The sequence below is a fragment of the Salmo trutta genome, chromosome 33 (genome assembly GCF_901001165.1).
Source record: "Salmo trutta chromosome 33, fSalTru1.1, whole genome shotgun sequence".
In the NCBI taxonomy this organism is placed as follows: domain Eukaryota; kingdom Metazoa; phylum Chordata; class Actinopteri; order Salmoniformes; family Salmonidae; genus Salmo; species Salmo trutta.
The window spans coordinates 17,926,646-17,946,702 of NC_042989.1; the positions used below are offsets into that span (position 1 = coordinate 17,926,646).

General features: G+C 43.1%; 1 protein-coding gene across 4 annotated transcripts in view; it reads left to right on the top strand.

Annotated features, from left to right (window-relative positions):
* Positions 1-20,057, top strand: part of LOC115172542 (reticulon-1-A) — a 50,362-nt gene that overhangs the window by 27,494 nt on the left and 2,811 nt on the right. The window contains exons 2-4 of one of the 4 annotated variants that reach the window (XM_029730090.1): positions 2,094-2,810; positions 6,914-7,588; positions 7,777-10,291. In XM_029730090.1, the coding sequence (XP_029585950.1) occupies positions 2,094-2,810; positions 6,914-7,588; positions 7,777-7,913 (1,529 nt within the window). In that variant the 3' untranslated portion in view covers positions 7,914-10,291. Of the gene's footprint in view, positions 1-2,093; positions 2,811-6,913; positions 7,589-7,776; positions 10,392-17,182; positions 17,318-20,057 lie in introns of those variants that run through there. The other 3 variants (XM_029730089.1, XM_029730091.1, XM_029730092.1) reach the window with 3 other exon arrangements.

A 20,057-nucleotide genomic window follows, 5' to 3' on the forward strand; every position in this document is an offset into this window, starting at 1 on the left:
ATTGAAGCAACATCTCAAGACATCAGTCAGGAAGTTAAAGCTTGGTCACAAATGGGTCTTTCAAATGGACAATGACCCCAAGCATACTTCCAAAGTTGTGGCAAAATGGCTTAAGCCCTGACCTCAATCCTATAGAAAATTTGTGAGCAGAACTGAAAAAGCGTGTGCGAGCAAGGAGGCCTACAAACCTGACCCAGTTACACCAGCTCTGTCAGGAGGAATGAGCCAAAATTCACCCAACTTATTGTGGGAAGCTTGTTGAAGGCTACCTGAAACGTTTGCCCAAGTTAAACAATTTAAAGCCAATGCTACCAAATACTAATTGAGTGTATGTAAACTTCTGACCCACTGGGAATGTGATAAAAGAAATAAAAGCTGAAATAAATCATTCTCTCTACTATTATTCTGGCATTTCACATTCTTAAAATAAACTGGTGATCCTAACTGACCTAAGACAGGGAATTTTTACTTGGATACATTTTCAGGAATTGTGAAAAACTGAGTTTAAATGTATTTTGCTAAGGTGTATGTAAACGTCCGACTTCAACTGTATATTGTACTGTTCTGAACTCTACTCTGCTCAGCTGTGCTGCGGTGTATTGTACTGTTGTAAACTCTACTCTGCTCAGCTGTGCTGTGGTGTATTGTACTGTTGTAAACTCTACTCTGCTCAGCTGTGCTGTGGTGTATTGTACTGTTCTGAACTCTACTCTGCTCAGCTGTGGTGTATTGTACTGTTCTGAACTCTACTCTGCTCAGCTGTGTTGCGGTGTATTGTACTGTTCTGAACTCAACTCTGCTCAGCTGTGCTGCGTTGTATTGTACTGTTCTGAACTCTACTCTGCTCAGCCGTGCTGCGGTGTATTGTACTGTTCTGAACTCTACTCTGCTCAGCTGTGCTGCGTTGTATTGTACTGCACTGTGCTCTGCTACACTGTGATGTCCAAACTTGTGAAACACGAGGAGAATGACATTCATATCCAGAACTATGCATTTCTGTGTAGTTCAGATCAGGGACCCATGATGTAATTCCGTTACCACTATTCCGTTACCAGGTGTAAATCCACCTCGCTTACTGTAGTTCAATAACCAATATATATCTTTTTACAAACTCAAGGTGCCATGTCATAGCTTAGACCCCATTCTTTCTGCGCACATCTTTGAATCTTAAAACGGAGCAAATATTTAAGCCTTTTTGGAAAATGTGGTCGCATAAAAACCTGAGGGAGATTTTACCTTAATTCCGTTACCAAAGTTTGCATCTGTACAGTTCTTCCACTAAATTAGTTTTTGTAAATTTTTCAGTAGAAATAGTTAAGTCGTCATTGTGCATAATTGTATGGTTTGTTAAACTTGAAATCAATGTTTTTTGTTTGGCATACATTTTAAAGTGAAAAAACTGAGTCAAAGCGTAATTCAATTACTGTGGAATTGCACCGTATTGTTGGGATGCCTTTGCAATGCTCTCATGCTGTGGTAGCCTACATTACATGCCGTACTGGACATGCTTTACTCTAGGTGGCAAGTCACACAGAAAAGGACAGGGTACAGTTGTGTGTGTGTGTGCCTCAGTGACACAATCGGCCATCTTGTCAGAGGAGATTTACGAATACAAACGAGAGATGTGAATGAATACAGAGCCCTTCCCCCGCACCTCACTGTCTGAGGATTAAGAGCTGGCAGGATGAGTTTTGGGGTTTGAACAATCCGCCTTTGTCCCGCTCAGGGCACAAGTGCCCTCTGTTAGTGCTGCATCACTGATCTGCACCGCCATCTCCCAACTGATTCCCTTACGCTCCCCACAATCCCACACGTCTCCACTATCAGGCCTGGCCTGCACAAATGTAACAATCTTGTTATTGCCAATTTAACCGTTTATTGGAACTGTTCAACAGTTGATTGTAGAACTTGTTTTTAGTCATTTCAGCTCTGACGCAGCAGTTTCATATTTGCACCAGTTCACTGTTGACAGAATTATCAATGACAGGTTATGTTGCCTGTGACACTATCTTCTGCCTATTTCATCTATCCATTTTTCTATACTTTTAAGTTTGCCTAATCCAATGTCCATCTTCTCTTTTTTCTGTTTCTAGGTGATGCCATGTCTGACCTTTTCAGGAAGCCCATGAGTGATGATGGTGAACTGTACACCTCACTCCTGTCCAATCAGAGCTACCCCTCAGGCCAGGATGCCTCTTACCTGTCTGATGATCTGAAGCGTTCCTCTGACCACTCCTCCCAGGACACCTTCGACTCCTACGGCATCTTTGGTTCCCCCCACACCAAGATCACTACTGACCTGGTTGATGAAATGCCCAAGTCCCTGCTGGGTAGCTCTGAGTTGAAGACGGAGGCCTACAACTACATGGATATCAGCCATGGTGATGACGTCCACAACCTGAGCTGTCCACAACCAGCACCCCTGCATAGTCTGGTGGACACCGGGCTGTCTGGCCTGGACTCCCTGGGAGGCTACATGGATAAGAGCCTTGCCGGACACGAGGAGGAAGAGGAGGAGAACCTGGGTCCGGCGCTGGACTCCCACTCCTTCCCTTACGTTGAGGAGCCTTCTGAGGATGAGGAGCTGTCTGACTACCGCTCCTACCGCAACCTGGGCACCCCTCAGACCGCTAGCCCTGTGAAGATCATCCTGACCGAGTCCCACCCACCTGCTGCCCCCAAACCCATCCTCCCACAGGCCAACGTGTCTGACAACATCCTCAGCCTGGGCTTGCAGGGCGTCCCCACGGTTACGCTCTCTGAGCCAGAGGACGACAGCCCCAACTCATCCCCCAATGCATCCCCAACAGGTAGCTATCGCCCACACCCTCCCACTGTGTCCTTGTAAGTTAGAGTTCACCATAACCATGGTCTATGGTCTTGGACTATGGTTTAATTTCAATTTATGTACAGTATTTCAAGTTGGTAAAAAACAAATCTAGATTGAAGTATTTTTTTGTATCCCATTAGCTCTTGCTGAAGCAGCAGCTACTTTTCCTGGTGTCCACATAAAACATGACATAATACAGAACATCAATAGACAAGAACAGCTCAAAGACTGAACTACATACATTTAAAATAAGAACCCCAAAAAGTTATATTGACAGCGGCACACATTGCTGACAGCTACCAACACATCAGTACATATACATATGCCAAACATGCTGACAACACCGTTTGCGTTGCATAGTAAATGTACACATACATGTAATTCAATCATTTAATCTAATCAGCTCGCGCAGGTCAATGAGTGTCTGCGTTGCCAGGGGCTAAAATAGAACTTAGTTTTATTTTATATGCTTGACGGGCTGCAAGTCCAGCCTCTCCTATCTCCTCATTGGTCTTTTAGGAGCATATACAGTTGAAGTCGGAAGTTTACATACACTTAGGTTGGAGTCATTAAAACTCGTTTTTCAACCACTCCACAAATTTCTTGTTAACAAACTATAGTTTTGGCAAGAGGGTTAGGACATCTACTTTGTGCATGACACAAGTAATTTTTCCAACAATTGTTTACAGACAGATTATTTCACTTATAATTCACTGTATCACAATTCCAGTGGGTCAGAAGGTTACATACACTAAGTTGACTGTGCCTTTAAATAGCCTGGAAAATTCCAGAAAATGATGTCATGGCTTTAGAAGCTTCTGATAGGCTAATTGACATCATTTGAGTCAATTGGAGGTGTACCCGTGGATGTATTTGAAGGCCTACCTTCAAACTCAGTGCCTCTTTGCTTGACATCATGGGAAAATCAAAATAAATCAGCCAAGACCTCAGACAAAGAATTGTAGACCTCCACAAGTCTGGTTAATCCTTTGGAGCAATTTCCAAATGCCTGAAGGTACCACGTTCATCTGTACAAACAATAGTACACAAGCATAAACATGATGGGACCACAAAGCTGTCATACCGCTCAAGAAGGAGACGCATTCTGTCTCCTAAAGATGAACGTACTTTGGTGCGAAAAGTGCAAATCAATCCCAGAACAACAGCAAAGGACCTTGTGAAGATGCTGGAGGAAACAGGTACAAAAGTATCTATATCCACAGTAAAACAAGTCCTATATCGACATAACCTGAAAGGCCTCTCAGCAAGGAAGAAGCCACTGCTGCAAAACCACCATAAAAAAAGCCAGACTACGGTTTGAAACTGCACATGGGGACAAAGATTGTACTTTTTGGAGAAATGTCCTCTGGTCTGATGAAACAAAAATAGAACTGTTTGGCCATAATGACCAATGTTATGTTTGGAGGAAAAAGGGGGATGCTTGCAAGCCGAAGAACACCATCCCAACCGTGAAGCACGAGGTTGGCGGCATCATCTTGTGGGTGTGCTTTACTGCAGGAGGGACTAGTGCACTTCACAAAATAGATGGCATCATGAGGGAGGAAAATTATGTGGATATATTGAAGCAACATCTCAAGACATCAGTCAGGAAGTTAAAGCTTGGTCGCAAATGGGTCTTCCAAATGGACAATGACCCCAAGCATACTTCCAAAGTTGTGGCAAACTGGCTTAAGGACAACAAAGTCAAGGTATTGGAGTGGCCATCACAAAGCCCTGACCTCAATCCTATAGAACATTTGTGGGCAGAACTGAAAAAGCGTGTGTGAGCAAGGAGGCCTACAAACCTAACTCGGTTACACCATCTCTATCAGGATGAATGGGCCAAAATTCACCCAACTTATTGTGGGAAGCTTGTGGAAGGCTACCCTAAACGTTTGACCCAAGTTACACAATTTAAAGGCAATGCTACCAAATACTAATTGAGTGTATGTACATTTCTGACCCACTGGGAATGTGATGAAAGAAATAAAAGCTGAAATAAATCATTCTCTCTACTATTATTCTGACATTTCACCTTCTTAAAATAAAGTAGTGATCCTAACTGACCTAAGACAGGGAATTTGTACTAGTATTAAATGTCAGGAATTGTGAAAAACTGAGTTTAAATGTATTTGCCTAAGGTGTATGTAAACTTCTGACTTCAAAACTGTACCCACGTGGGTTATCGACCCAATGTTTATTTTCCTGGACAAATTAGCTAGCAACAGTAAGCTAGCTCAATGTCCATGCATGTTTCATGTGTGTTTCAACCTGTCCACAAATTAATATAGTTGGTTCACAGTTGGTTTTGATATTTTAACCTGCGTATCATGAGCGTGTCTGGTGGGGACAGACAAAAGCAGCACTTTGACAATGGCACACGGAGACGCATACGCAGTGCCGGTTGGTCAACATGTTCGAATTATTTAGGTGAGATAGGGGAGAGACGTTATGTTTTTATTTATGTTTTTAAGCAACTTTTGCTGTTTACTTGAGTAATTTGAGATCATGGCTCTATTAATACTCTTGCCTTGTATTCATTCTGGATTTGGGGACTGTGAAGAGACCCCTGGTGGCATGTCTGGTGGGGTAAGTATGTCTGTCAGAGTTATATGTAAATTGATCATACAGACAATTTAGAATTTTGAACACTAATATTTCTCACAACAACAAGAATTGATGCAGTCAGTATCTCCTCTACTTTGAGCCAAGAGAGACTGACATGCATAGTCTTGAGATTAAACCCCTGTGTGTATTGAAGGGCAAAATGTGCTGCTGTGTTCTGGGCCAGTTGCAGCTTTTCGAGGTCCTTCTTTGCAGCCCTTGACCATATCACCTTGCAATAGTCAAGATTAGATCAAGCTAAAGCCTGCAGGACTATTTCGGTCAACGGTAGTGTTAAAAATGCTGAGAATCTCTTTATCACAGACAGCCCTCTCATCTTTACAACAATTTAATCAATATGCCTTGACAATTTACAGTCTAAGGTGACACCAAGAAGTTTAGTCTCCTCAACTTGCTCAAGAGCCACATCATTCATTACCAGATTCAGCTGAGGTCTTGAACTTAGGGAATGGTTTGTACCAAATACAATGTTTTTGTGTTTTGACTATCCACACATTCCAAAACGGAATGCAAGCTTTGTTTAGGGTTGCAGTGATTTCACTAGCTGTGGTTGCTGATGTGTATAAGGTTGAATCATCAGCATACATAGACACACAGGCTTTGTTTAATGCTAGTGGTAGATCATTAGTAAAAATATTGAACAGTGAAGTGCTTTATGTTTTACATTAGAGAAGTTTCCATTAAAGAAAACCCTCTCTATTGGATAGATATCAATTAGTATATTTGAGTTTAACCACAATATTTGTTGTATTATTTGTTCTGTCTTTTCTGGTGGATTAAACTGAAATTGCAACCAACTTTCTATGGCTTGTTTAAAAAGTAACTATATTTTGGAGATTTTGTTTTTCAAATAACCGAAAGTGAGCGGTTATATCCTTTGCGTCAGACTCATTAAAGAAAAAATCTTAGTCCAGTTCGAGGTGAATAATCGCTGTTCTGATATCCAGAAGCTCTTTTCGGTCATAAGAGACGGTATCATCAACATTGTGTACAAAATAAGTAACAAACAATGTGAAAAAACACACAAAATAGGTAACGTTGGTAGCAATACAACGGAGTTAAAGCTTGGTCAGGTGGCAGGAAAACGGCAGCAGGGAAAACAGTCACAAGACTGGGAAACAAGGCTGGTAGCTAGCTACACCAAACAACTTCAGACTTTTTGGTTTGGTAGGATCCCGGGACAGATAGCAGTGGTCACAGCAAGTGAGGCATCGCTTGAGGCATCGCGGGATCCAAAATCATTAAGTATATAAACCAAACTTTCTGAGGAAACACTGTCACAACTTTACATAAACAGCAGACCGAGCTCTCTCGTTTAGTGTTCAGCAAGCATCGCTCTCTAATTTATAGGTTTACAACAAATCATAAAAGGACATAAAAACATGTTAAAGATGCATTCAATGTCTCATATTAGTATTCTAATTCGGCTCTCTTTTGTTTTTTTCTCTATCTCTGCAGAAAAAGACTCCCCTTCACAAGACCTGTTTACGGCTGTCCCCAGCAGCAAGCCGACCCCGGGCTCCACCAAGGCCAGTGAGCAGGACTGCAGCAGTGCAGAGTCTGGGGACTCTGAGATAGAGCTGGTTTCTGAGGAGCCCCCCCTGCGGAGCCCCCCCAGCACCAAGTCCAGTAACAACCCCTTCGAGCAGTCTCCCAGCAGCAAGGGAGGTTTCAGCCAGGCTGGCAATCCCTTCGACACCCCCCCCAGCGCCAAGGGACCCACATCCTACAGCATCCTGAGGGAGGAGAGGGAGGCTGAGCTGGACAGTGAGCTCTTCATTGAGTCTGCCAATGAGGAGAGCCCCAAGAGAGAGGGGTCCGGCCCCAAACAGGGGGTCAACACCCCTTCACCTCTGATCCTCACCGCCGCGTCCCCTGCCCGCCCTGCCCCAGAACTGGTCCCAGCAGAGCCTGTGACGAGCTCCATGATTAAATCATCCAATGAAAAGAGCAAGAGCCCCATGAAGATGGAGGAGGATCGCCCAACTAAGCCCAAGCCCCCCATGGCCACCGTGCCCCCAGAGGTGAGGTCCGAAAAGCCCCTCCTGGACGACAAGCACGTCACTGAGGGGAAAGGAGACCTGGCTAAACCTGCTGCGCCTGTCTTTATGGAGGGCTTTGACAAACAGAAAAGTAAGTCCTGTAATTCATTAACTCGTCTGCTGATTCAGAATTTGTATGTTATTTCTGGAATCGTGCTGCCCATGATGAACCCTGCATTCCAACATACAATCTGTAGTGATAAACCTACCTACTGTAGTTACACTATTATCCCTCCTTGAAGCCATGTTATCTTCATAACTTATCTTTCCTTGTTGCAGTTGTGTTGCATCTGCATTATATCATCACAACACTACAGAAATTGCTCAACCAGCTTATGGAACAGGTAGTATGGTATCTGTTGGTGCATTTGTTTGTCAGTGGAGGATCCAGTGGCTGTTCGGTTGCCGTGTTTTAACACTAGTAACTGCACGTTTTTTACCAGACTGTTGGTATGGCAATGGAATCCCTCTAATACAGCAGGTTGTTCACGTACTGTTTTTACTGCCCTGAGTGTGTGATGCACCAGGAGAGATAACATGGAGGGTCATGGTGTGTTGTTATAGTCCTTTTGTTGACAAGGTCAGGAAATGAAAGTGTTGCTGTGAGACGGCTGATTCCGTTCTCTCTGTGCTGTGGTGGGTGTGAGCATCTTGGATTATGAGCTGCTGCATGATTTCAAGATCTGCTTCCCTCTGGTGGTAGGCTACAGTTACAAAACATGTCTGAGAACAGCATTTTTACCATGATAATCAACAAAGGATGAGCCTCTATCCATTCTACGTCATTGAAGGTATCATAACTAATCCCTCACTCTCATATAGGATTTTTAGACACAGCCTTGACTTTCTCTTCTAAATCCCAAACAGACCATCTGTTTCCTAACACCCAGTACCATCATCATGTCAGGAAGTAACTCAGACAGACATATCATCCCAGATCATGCCAGAGATCACGCCAGCCAATTTGCACCACATCGAGCCAGAGTTCTTTGTGTGTGTTAAGCCGGACATTTTGTGTTGGCACTTATTATTTGTGTTTCTTCTGTTTGCTTCTTGTTCATCCTTCTTGTAAACAGTGGGTTTATGTAACCCTGTGATGTACAATCTGGAACACAAGCATCGACTTAGGCTTAGGAGGTTTCACTTTATGTATAGCTAGATGCAGTGATAGAAATATCACATTTCAGTTATTCTATGGTTCTTCAGCTGTCACGGCACAATATCCACCTGTGGTATATAAGTGCCGCTCTTTTATTCCGTTGGGGAGAGTAAAGAGGAATGGAAACATTAAGGATGTGCTTGAGTGAAAGCCGAAGCTCCCCTCCTCTCCTGGTGTTTACAAACAGACACACACAGAAGGTTCTCGAATTCCTAAAAGCAGGTCAACCCATTTGATGAAGTTTATATTCCTCCACCACTAGGTGGTGCAGGGCACCATGGACTATAACAGAGGTCCGTATGTATGCTGAGAGAAGACAAGCAGAGCAGACATAATGTACCACAGCCTGTGCAGCTCCACAGCAGTTGCCATGGCAACACCTTCCTAGAGAGGGAGCACTCAGCACAGGATCATATATTTTTTAAGGTTGCAGTGAGCAGAAGGTGTGACGGGGACGTCGACAGGGCTGTCTGTGCACAGACTGACTGTACCAATGTCACTGAAATAGAGGGGGTCAATGTTTATAACATTATAAATCATGAGGATATGGTTATTCTCTATCCAAGCCCACAGACAATGTTTAGACATGATACTGTCCATTGCACACAGCTCGTTACATGCCTCCATGCATCACTGTGAGTCCATGAATTATTGAAAAGACCAGCACTTAGGCTGTTCAATATTTAGTGAGACTATTGAAAATAGCTACAGTGTTTGCGTGATATTGACTGCAAACTTAAACATTCTTTTGTACCAAGCATACAAAGGGCAGAGGAGTTGACTATTTGCCAGATTATTCCTTGGCAACGCTAGGTCCATACCCCAGCAGTAGCCTATAGAATCCTCAGTCCTAACACAAAATTCTGTTTATAATGATGAATGTACACACATGCTGTGAGCCGTCTGTTGTGAGTCTGTGTTCTGTGTGTGTTTCATAGGTGTGTTAATGTGAAAGGGTAGGTTGGACCAGGGTGTGCCATTGTTATCCCTCTCCCAGTCTGAGGGCTCTGCGGGAGAGCTGTTTTCATGGCGGAGTCTTTAGTCTCAATGCTGTGAAAGATGACGTCAGATTTTTTTTACATTGTAATTTCAACCTGGCGCTTTATCTGTAAATGATCTTATATACAATATGGATCATGATAAATCTAGCCTGGGGGCGGGCTAGGATATATGCCTATTTCCGACTGAGCTTCATCAAAGGGCATGTTGGTTAACTCTTTCACTGCCAATCCCCCCTGCCCACCGCCCTAGTCTGCTTTGAGAATCAGCATCAGCACGGGAACTTTTATTGTGAAATAGTGCTTACCTCCCCTTTCAAGAAAAAGACTACCCCCTCTCCCCTCCCCAGGCACTAAATCATTGCATGGATGATTTGCTGCAGTAGCAACTGTGGTGTTGTATTTACAATTCGATCACTCCCCACACTCCCTCTCCTCCTTCTGTTCTCGCCAACACTGCTCCACAGCATCAGTCTGTGTGCTCTGCGAGCCAACCAGTACCTTGAAAACCTTGCCTCCCTCCCTCTCGTCTCCGCATCTCTCCCTCATCTCATCCTTCCAACCATTCATGCCATTGTGGGATGACTGAGTGAGTCAGTGGCACAAGAAGAGGAAGAGCTAGAAGAAAACAGAGAACTGAAAGAAAGGGAAATCAGGGAGATAACTGATCATCAGCATGCAGTCCACTGCAGACGGTACCAAGAAGGAGTGCTCCTGGAGCAGCTGGAAAGGCCAGGGTACTGATGCGTTTGCTGTGTTTATTGTGTGTATCTAGGCTGTGAGTGGTGAAATGATGTATGTATGAGGAGCATGTGTATTTATGCTGCTAGTGCAGCTGTAGTTTGTGTGTGTGTATGAAAGGGGGATGTTGCATGTATGGTTGTGTGGGGTATCCATGGTGTGTATTAGTCGGGGCCTGGGTGATCAGGCTGAGCTGTTTACCTTCACCAGGGGGGTGACAGCAGACACGCCCTGATCACGCTGTCTCTCTGCCGTGTGAGACAAAGGGCAAAGGTAGGTGTGAGACGTAATGGTGAATGTACACACACATGCTGTGAGCTGTCTTGTGTTGTGTGTCTGTGTTCTCTGTGTGTTTTTATATGTGTGTTAATGTGAAACCAGGGTGTGTCATTGTTGTCACTCTCCCGGTCTGAGGGCTCTGCGGGGAAGCTGTTTTCGGAGTCTTTCAGTTGTTTTTTTGTGTGCGAGGCTGTCGGAGCATCCGGACAGCACTGACAGACTGTCTCCATGGCAACCAGGGCGCACCCATCCTGATTACATCAGTCTCATCCATCGGCTGCCAGGGCACATTGCAGCTACTGGGAGAGAAAGGCACAGCCTCCGTCTGTCTCTTTCTCCATCATGGTGTGCATTAGTATCACCTCTGGGTTAGGAAGAGGGACGGGGAGAGAAAATGGTTTCCCTTCCTCCTCCCTGCCTTTCCAACTGGCTGTAATTTTCTATGGCAGCCATGTTTATTATACTGTATTGTGTGTAAGATGGAGATGCAGTTGGTTGGTCTGCCTTTTTTTCCCTTACCTGTGAATGACAGTGGGTGATTTTAAGAGTGTATTTAGAATGGAAAATAGAATAGAATCTACCAAATGAAAATGTAAGACTATAGCCTACATTATCTTCAATAAAATATATAGAAGGAGCCACACATAGACCTGGGGATACAATAAGTAGGTATTTTTATTCCATCACTGAGAGTTGTGAGCAGAATAGCTTGTGTTCACTGAGCTTTCACTATGGCCTGAAATAAGGTTTTAGGCTGTGTTTATGAACAGCCTTATGTCATCATCTCTCTGACTGTGTTTGTTTAAAACATTCACTTTCTTTCCCTCTTACCAATACAAGTTGATACAGTCAACACACCCAAGGGTGAAATTGACCATTTGTTTGTTATTTAGTTTGAATAAGCTGTTAAAGCAAAGTACTGTACATACAGGCATGTTTACATGTTTACACATGCTAGCTTGGGGCATGGATTAAGGCACTGTCGATAACTTTAGTTGTCTAATCGGGTTAGGCTCAAACTGGTTCACTCTGCTTCTACCCAAAAATGTAGTCTAGAACATCATTGACAAACCTGAAGAGTAAGAAATATTGCATCAGCTTGTTGATTTTGATTATCAGAAGCAGAAATCATACAGCCTGTATCAGTGATCAGTGTTTGGCTGCGTGCCACGGTACTTCCTGAATGTTCTGGTTCCACTTCAGGTGTTCATGCTGGCTGGGAGGGACAGTAATAATCCCCAGGGTCTCTACAGACCAAAGAGCTTGGCAGCATGCCTCACCCATGACCTTACACTCAGTCAGTACCTAAGTGAAATATAACCTAGCCCTACTACTATTACTAATAATTTACTGTGCAGAGAACCATCCACGTATTATCATTCACGTCCTTGTACTATATCAAAATGCGCCACTGAACAAATTATGTTTGGTGTTAATGCATGAAATGTGGTGTCAACATAGTGTCTGGACAGGCCACATTGACGTTTTAAGATTGATAGATAATGACATAATACGTGTCAATCGAAGTTGGGATTTTAAAATGACGCTAGCATTTGTATTTTTGAAATACATTTCAGAATGAAATTGTTTAAAAGCGTATAATATTATTATTTGACCTGTTCTAAGCCCATATATGCCAAATATATGATTAAACTCATTGTCATTTGTGAACTACAGCTGTTTCTGTATCATACTATATATTTTAGTCTTTGGACACATGGGGTTACTGTTTTTTACACATTCCACGAACGAAGTTATGTAAATACTTGTTGAGATATATATACACACCTACTCATTCAAGGGTTTTTCTTTATTTTTACTATTTTCTACATTGTAGAATAATAGTAAAGACATCAAAACTATGAAATAACCCATATGGAATCATGTAGTAACCAAAAAAGTGTTTAAACAAATCAAAATATATTTGATATTTGAGATTATTCAAAGTAGCCATCCTTTGCCTTGATGACAGCTTTGCACACTCTTGGCATTCTCTCAACCACCTTCATGAGGAATGCTTTTCCAACAGACTTTAAGGAGTTCCCACATATGCTGAGCAGTTGTTGGCTGCTTTTCTTTCACTCTGCGGTCCAACTCATCCCAAACCATCTCAATTTGGTTGTGGTCGGGTGATTGTGGAAGCCAGGTCATCTGATGCAGCACTCCATTACTCTCCTTGGTCAAATAGCCCTTACACAGCCTGGAGATGTGTTTTGGTCATTGTTCTGTAGAAAAACAAATGATAGTCCCACTAAACCCAAACCAGATGGAGTGGTGTATCGCTGCAGAATGCTGTGGTAGTCATTCTGGTTAAGTGTGCCTTGAATTCTAAATAAATCACTGACAGTATCACCAGAAAAGCACCCCCACACCATCACACCTCCTCCTCCGTGCTTCACGTTGGGAACCACACATGCAGAGATCATTCGTTCACCTACTCTGCGTCTCACAAAGACACGGCTGTTGGAACCAAAAATGTCAAATTTGGACTCATCAGACCAAAGGACAGATGTCCATTGCTCGTGTTTCTTGGCCCAAGTAAGTCTCTTTTTAGTGGTTTCTTTGCAGCAATTCGACCATGAAGACCTGATTCACGCAGTTTCCTCTGAACAGTTGATGTTGAGATGTGTCTGTTACTTCATCTGAGGTGCAGTTAACTCTAATGAACTTATCCACTGCAGCAGAGGTAACTTTGGGTCTTCCTTTCCTGTTGCAGTCCTCATGAGAGCCAGTTTCATCATAGCGCTTGATAGTTTTTGCGACTGCAATTGAAGAAACTGTCAAAGTTCTTGAAATGTTCCGTATTGACTGGCCTTCATGTCTTAAAGTAATGATGGACTGTCGTTTCACTTTGCTTATTTGAGCTGTTCTTGCCATAATATGGACTTGGTCTTTTACCAAATAGGACTAGCTTCTGCATACCAACCCTACCTTGTCACAACACAACTGATTGGCTCAAAAGCATTAAGAAGGAAAAGAAAGAAGGAATGAAATTCCACAAATGAACTTTTAACAAAAGTTGGGGCTCCTGAATGGCGCAGCGGTCTAACGCACTCCATCTCAGGGCAAGAGCCATCACTACAGACCCTGGTTCGATCCTGGGCTGTATCACAACCGGCCGTGATTGGGAGTCCCATAGGGCGGCGCACAATTGGCCCAGCGTCGTCCGGGTTAGGGGGGGGTTTGGCCAGGATAGGCCGTCATTGTCAAATAAGAATTTGTTCTTAACTGACTTGTCTAGTTAAATAAAGGTTAAATAAAAAAACAAGGCACACCTGTTAATTGAAATGCATTCCAGGTGACTACCTCATGAAGCTGGTTGAGTGAATGCCAAGAGTGTGCAAAGTTGTCATCAACTTTTGGCTACTTTGAAGAATCTCAAATATAAAATATTTTTAGATTAGTTTAACTCTTTTGGTTACTATATGATTCCATATGTTATTTCATAGTTTTGATGTCTTCACTATTACTCCACATTGTAGAAAATAGTACAAATAAAGAAAAACCCACAAATGAGTAGGTTTGTCCAAACTTTTGACTGGTACGGTATATGAAAACAATATTGAAAGAAATCCACACTCTCTCTCTCAAACATACACCCCTAAAGTACATGCAGTATTTACATTTTACGTTTTCTCTCTCTAAACATGTTCAGATCTTAATTATGTTTGGTATATAGATTGTCTGGACCAATATATAAAATCCACACACTTCCTCCTCTCTCACACACACACCCCTAGACTATATGCAGTATCAGCACATTTACGGAGTCATTTTATCAGCGTTTTTTTCTCTGTCAGATCTTAAACATCTGGACCGCTGAGTGTACAAAACATTAGGAACACCTTCCTAATATTAAGTTGCGCCCTCTTTTGCTCTCAGAACAGCCTCACTTCATCGGGGCATGGACTCTACAAGGTGTCGAAAACTTTCAACAGGGATGCTGGCCCATGTTGACTCCAATGCTTCCCACAGTTGTGCCAAGTTGGCTGGATGTGCTTTGGGTGGTGGACCATTCTTGATACGCACATGGGAAACTGTTGAGTGTGAAAAACCCAGCAGCGTTGCAGTTCTTGACACATCCGGTGCGCCTGGCACCTACTACCATACCCCGTTCAAAGGCACTTAAATATTTTGTCTTGCCCATTCACCCTCTGAATGACACACATACACAATCCATGTTTCAAGGCTTAAAAATCATTTTTTAACCTGTCTCCTCCCCTTCATCTACCCTGATTTGAAGTGGATTTAATAGGTGACATCGCGGGTGTGCGTTGATGTCTGTGGTATGTGTGTACACAGGTGTGCTTGTGAGAGAGGGAGAGAAAGAGGGAGAATGCTGTAGCAGGCCTCACTCGCCATTGACTTGCATTCAATTTGCTTATGCTGTATAATATGCTCTAGGAGTGAGTGTGCGTGTGTGTGGATTTATTTATATATTGGTCCTGACTATCTATATACCAAACATTAAGATCTGAACATGTTTAAAGATCTGAGAAATAGGGAACATACTGTAAAATGACTCACTCTTCAGTCTCCATTGACTTGCGTTGGATTTGCTTACACTGCATGTACTCTAGTGGTGTGTGTGGATTTCTTTAGATATTGTTTTCATATATATATATATATATTATTCTGATCTGATCACTTTAACATGTATTCACTGGACTTGGTTCATGAAATGCATAAAAACAGTCACCCCATGTGTCCAAAGACTAAATGTAGTACAATATCAAAAACCCACATTGTAGACAAACGCTTTGACCGATTTCTATTATTATTATTTTTCTTCACATTTGTCCATTAGTAAGCTCAGAGAACGCATTTACTAAAGGAAATGATCCGTTATGGACATGAATGGGTTAATAAAAGGGCATTTAACAAATGATTTGAAGCGGTCTCGTTCACCAGTAGCTTAGGTTTTGTTTAAAAATAAATGTTGATAAGTAGATCATTTCTCGGATGGAGATATTTTGTCAGTGAATAAAAAAAACACATTGTCGCTAGTTCCAGACTTTTGCATGATTCCTAATGTGAGTCATGATCTGCCATTTTTAAACCTAATTCAGCCATCAGACTCCATTTACCCTTTTTATAGTGGGATTTAAACCTAATTCAGCCATCAGACTCCATTTACCCTTTTTATAGTGGGATTTAAACCTAATTCAGCCATCAGACTCCATTTACCCTTTTTATAGTGGGATTTAAACCTAATTCATCCATCAGACTCCATTTACCCTTTTTATAGTGGGATTTAAACCTAATTCAGCCATCAGACTCCATTTACCCTTTTTATAGTGGGATTTAAACCTAATTCAGCCATCAGACTCCATTTACCCTTTTTATAGTGGGATTTAAACCTAATTCAGCCATCAGACTCCATTTACCCTTTTTATAGTGGGATTTAAACCTAATTCATCCATCAGACTCCATTTACCCTTTTTATAGTGGGATTTAAACCTAATTCATCCATCAGACTCCATTTACCCTTTTTATAGTGGGATTTAAACCTAATTCAGCCATCAGACTCCATTTACCCTTTTTATAGTGGGATTTAAACCTAATTCATCCATCAGACTCCATTTACCCTTTTTATAGTGGGATTTAAACCTTGTCATATTCTATCAGCTACGTTTAGAAACCCATTCACACCATGACCATGACGTACAGTCTGTTGTTTTGACTAATGCCTGCCTCCATGTTTAAACGGCCCTTTGTCCTTTTGTGCTGAACTATAAAGGGAGTGGCTGGGTGTGAGTTCGTGTCCCTCATTCCCCAGATTCAGACAAAGCAAGTGAATCTGATTCTGTTTTCCAGGAAGTGCTTTCGCTCCCGCCCGCCCGCCCGCCCTCCCTCCCTCCCTCCATCTCTCTCTTTCCTTGCTTCCCCCTTCCTCTCTCTCTCTCTCTCTCTGTGAGTGGAGGGGGAGAAAATGGAGCACCGTAGCTATGGTAACTGCATCAGGCAGGCGCTCACCAGATCCTCACAGAGCTGAAGCATTTTAATAGAGCAGTATATTTCAGGCAGCATCTTTCATCCTCAGTATACAGTCCTATAACACCTTCACAGACCTTGCAGATCTGCTGCGATGCCCACTCACAAGATGCTATACTGCCAATGAAGTCACATGCTGCGGGTTATTGATAAGATAATAAGTAAATGATCGGAAAGAACTCAATCTTCTTGCCTGGTGGAGAGAGATACCCATCCACCATTTTGATTCAGATACAGTCTCCTTATTTTGGTCCTTGCTTGGCAGTCTTTGTCATTTGTCAGTGGGGCTGTGCTTTAAAACCAGGGTATGAAAGAGCTCACTGAGAGAGAGAGAGAGAGAGAGAGAGAGAGAGAGAGAGAGAGAGTGTGTGTGTCTGTGTGTGTGTGTGTGTGTGTGTGTGTGTGTGTGTGTGTGTGTGTGTGTGTGTGTGTGTGTGTGCTGGATCGCAGCTCGGCTCTCTGGCAACCGCTCCCCTTAACGCCCACCCTCCAGTCCTCCTGCCTAGACCAAGGATGATTAGCCTGCGTGCTTGTGGCCCCTCCCCTCCCCGACTGAGAGGAGGGGGGGGGGTAGTCCCCCTTCAGTGCTCTCCTTTTGTCTGTGGATAAAGCAGCTGCCTCTTTCCCTGTTCAGCCATGGGAGCCGCAGGTCAGTACACACACTTCTACCGCACTAGCTAAAGCTTTTCTCTTTTTGTGCAATCTGTAGATCAGATCACAAGGCACGAGGCACATTTGCTGCTGTTTGTCAAGTCTCTCCGGCGTTGCTGTCCTGCCTGTCTGTCTTACAGCTGCTTTGCTTGGTGCGTGTGTGAATGTGTGTGTGTTTTTCGTGTTGAGCATCTCCATTACAAGCAATACTGTAGATAAATGGAAAATCATAGAGAGTGGGTTAGTGACTAGTGATATTGGTACTTGGGTTAAAGGGAGTGGCACTCAGTCAGACATATAGAGGTAATCCAGCCTGATTGATTAGAGTTATTGATTACAGGGACAGAGGTCAGTCAGTATTGGTTATTGAGGGCAGCTCAGTCTTGCTGACTTGGGCAGATGATTATGGGGAAATGGCAGAATGTGCCTAGCATTGCACCTGTCACCCACAGAGAGGCGGTAAAGCGAGTGTCTTTCAGCACCCTGTTTTAGAACGCCTTTTTTTCATCCATAGATGCCTATGGTAGAAAATAAAGATGGCCGTCATTTCTGTGCTGTTCACAGCTCCACGGCTAAAATTAGTGCATGCGGGCAAGCAGGCAGGAGGGCTTAGGGAGGAAGACACCCAGGGGACCCAGCAGTGTTTTACTCCTCTCTAGAACAGGAGCACAAACACTCTGGAACGAACTTTTTCTCCTGGTAAAACAGAGGGCTTGCAGGTGTCACATCAACAGCTGGCTGCTGGATTTACACTGAGCCACAGTCACTGGATGTGGAGGAGACAGCTCACTAATGTGGGTGAACCAGCCACTGTTCTCATGGAAACAAGCCTGTGTTAACAGCCAACATAGGTGACCCATACAGCCCTCTCCTGAGTTGAGCTGGAATGGTGCACTGACTCGGCCTAATCCAGGGGTGATAAACCTGTGTCATCTTTGTTGGGGGCTGAAAACGGATGCCCTAAAAAACAGAGATAGCAGGACATGGCACCAGTCTTTTAAGACATAATTCAATTGGATGTATGAAATAGTATAGATTTAAAGAAAGCTTATTTAGGTTGCCAACTAGGCTGTATCCCCTTATTTAACTAGGCTGTATCCCCTCATTTAACTAGGCTGTATCCCCTTATTTAACTAGGCTGTATCCCCTCATTTAACTAGGCTGTATCCCCTTATTTAACTAGGCTGTATCCCCTCATTTAACTAGGCTGTATCTCCTCATTTAACTAGGCTGTATCCCCTCATTTAACTAGGCTGTATCCCCTTATTTAACTAGGCTGTATCCCCTCATTTAACTAGGCTGTATCTCCTCATTTAACTAGGCTGTATCTCCTTATTTAACTAGGCTGTATCCCCTCATTTAACTAGGCTGTATCCCCTTATTTAACTAGGCTGTATCTCCTTATTTAACTAGGCTGTATCTTCTCATTTAACTAGGCTGTATCCCCTCATTTAACTAGGCTGTATCTCCTTATTTAACTAGGCTGTATCCCCTCATTTAACTAGGCTGTATCTCCTCATTTAACTAGGCTGTATCCCCTCATTTAACTAGGCTGTATCCCCTCATTTAACTAGGCTGTATCTCCTCATTTAACTAGGCTGTATCCCCTCATTTAACTAGGCTGTATCTCCTTATTTAACTAGGCTGTATCCCCTCATTTAACTAGGCTGTATCTCCTCATTTAACTAGGCTGTATCCCCTCATTTAACTAGGCTGTATCCCCTCATTTAACTAGGCTGTATCTCCTCATTTAACTAGGCTGTATCTCCTCATTTAACTAGGCTGTATCTCCTTATTTAACTAGGCTGTATCCCCTCATTTAACTAGGCTGTATCTTCTTATTTAACTAGGCTGTATCCCCTTATTTAACTAGGCTGTATCCCCTCATTTAACTAGGCTGTATCCCCTCATTTAACTAGGCTGTATCTCCTCATTTAACTAGGCTGTATCTCCTCATTTAACTAGGCTGTATCCCCTCATTTAAGTAGACTGTATCCCCTCATTTAACTAGGCTGTATCCCCTCATTTAAGTAGACTGTATCTCCTTTGGGTGTTTACTAGTGTGGCTTATGATGTAGCCTAGTTTGTTCATTCTTATGGTCCCAAATGGGCCTCTCATCTGTTACTGTGCTCTAATTCCTCTGGCCGTAGAGCTGTAGAATGACCAGGTCACTTTAAGCTGTTATCTCTGGACACTATCTGAATCTATTTATGCCACTGGCTCCACAGGCCCCCAGGTCAATGATTAACCCAGCTCTGTGAATGGCTAGTACAGTTGTACTACTGGGGAACCAGGTTGTGTTAGGGTACTGCAGGGTCGCTTGTGTGTGTGACCAGGCCGAGTGCTGACCACTACTACTGATAATCACACGTCACTGGCAGATAGAGTGCCACCACCGGTGTGGCAACATAAATTGAGTGACACTTGTTCAACAAGTAATAGTCAGCTCGCTATTATCGTTGGCAAAGGTCACTCTATATATAGGAGAAAAGAAGCCGGATAGAAAAGTTTTCACTTAGACACATTCACACCTACGTTTATGAATCCACAGCCGAATCAAACGCAATAAAATATATAGGTTAGAGCAAAATCCCACACGTCAGGGGTCTCTGAGGACTTCTGGCTGCTCTGGGCTTCCAGTTATTTGACCTAAATGCCTGGGACACACGAGATTACAGCACTGTAAGTGATATCACAACGTAGACAGGAACACTGTACATTGAGCACTGTGAAGTCA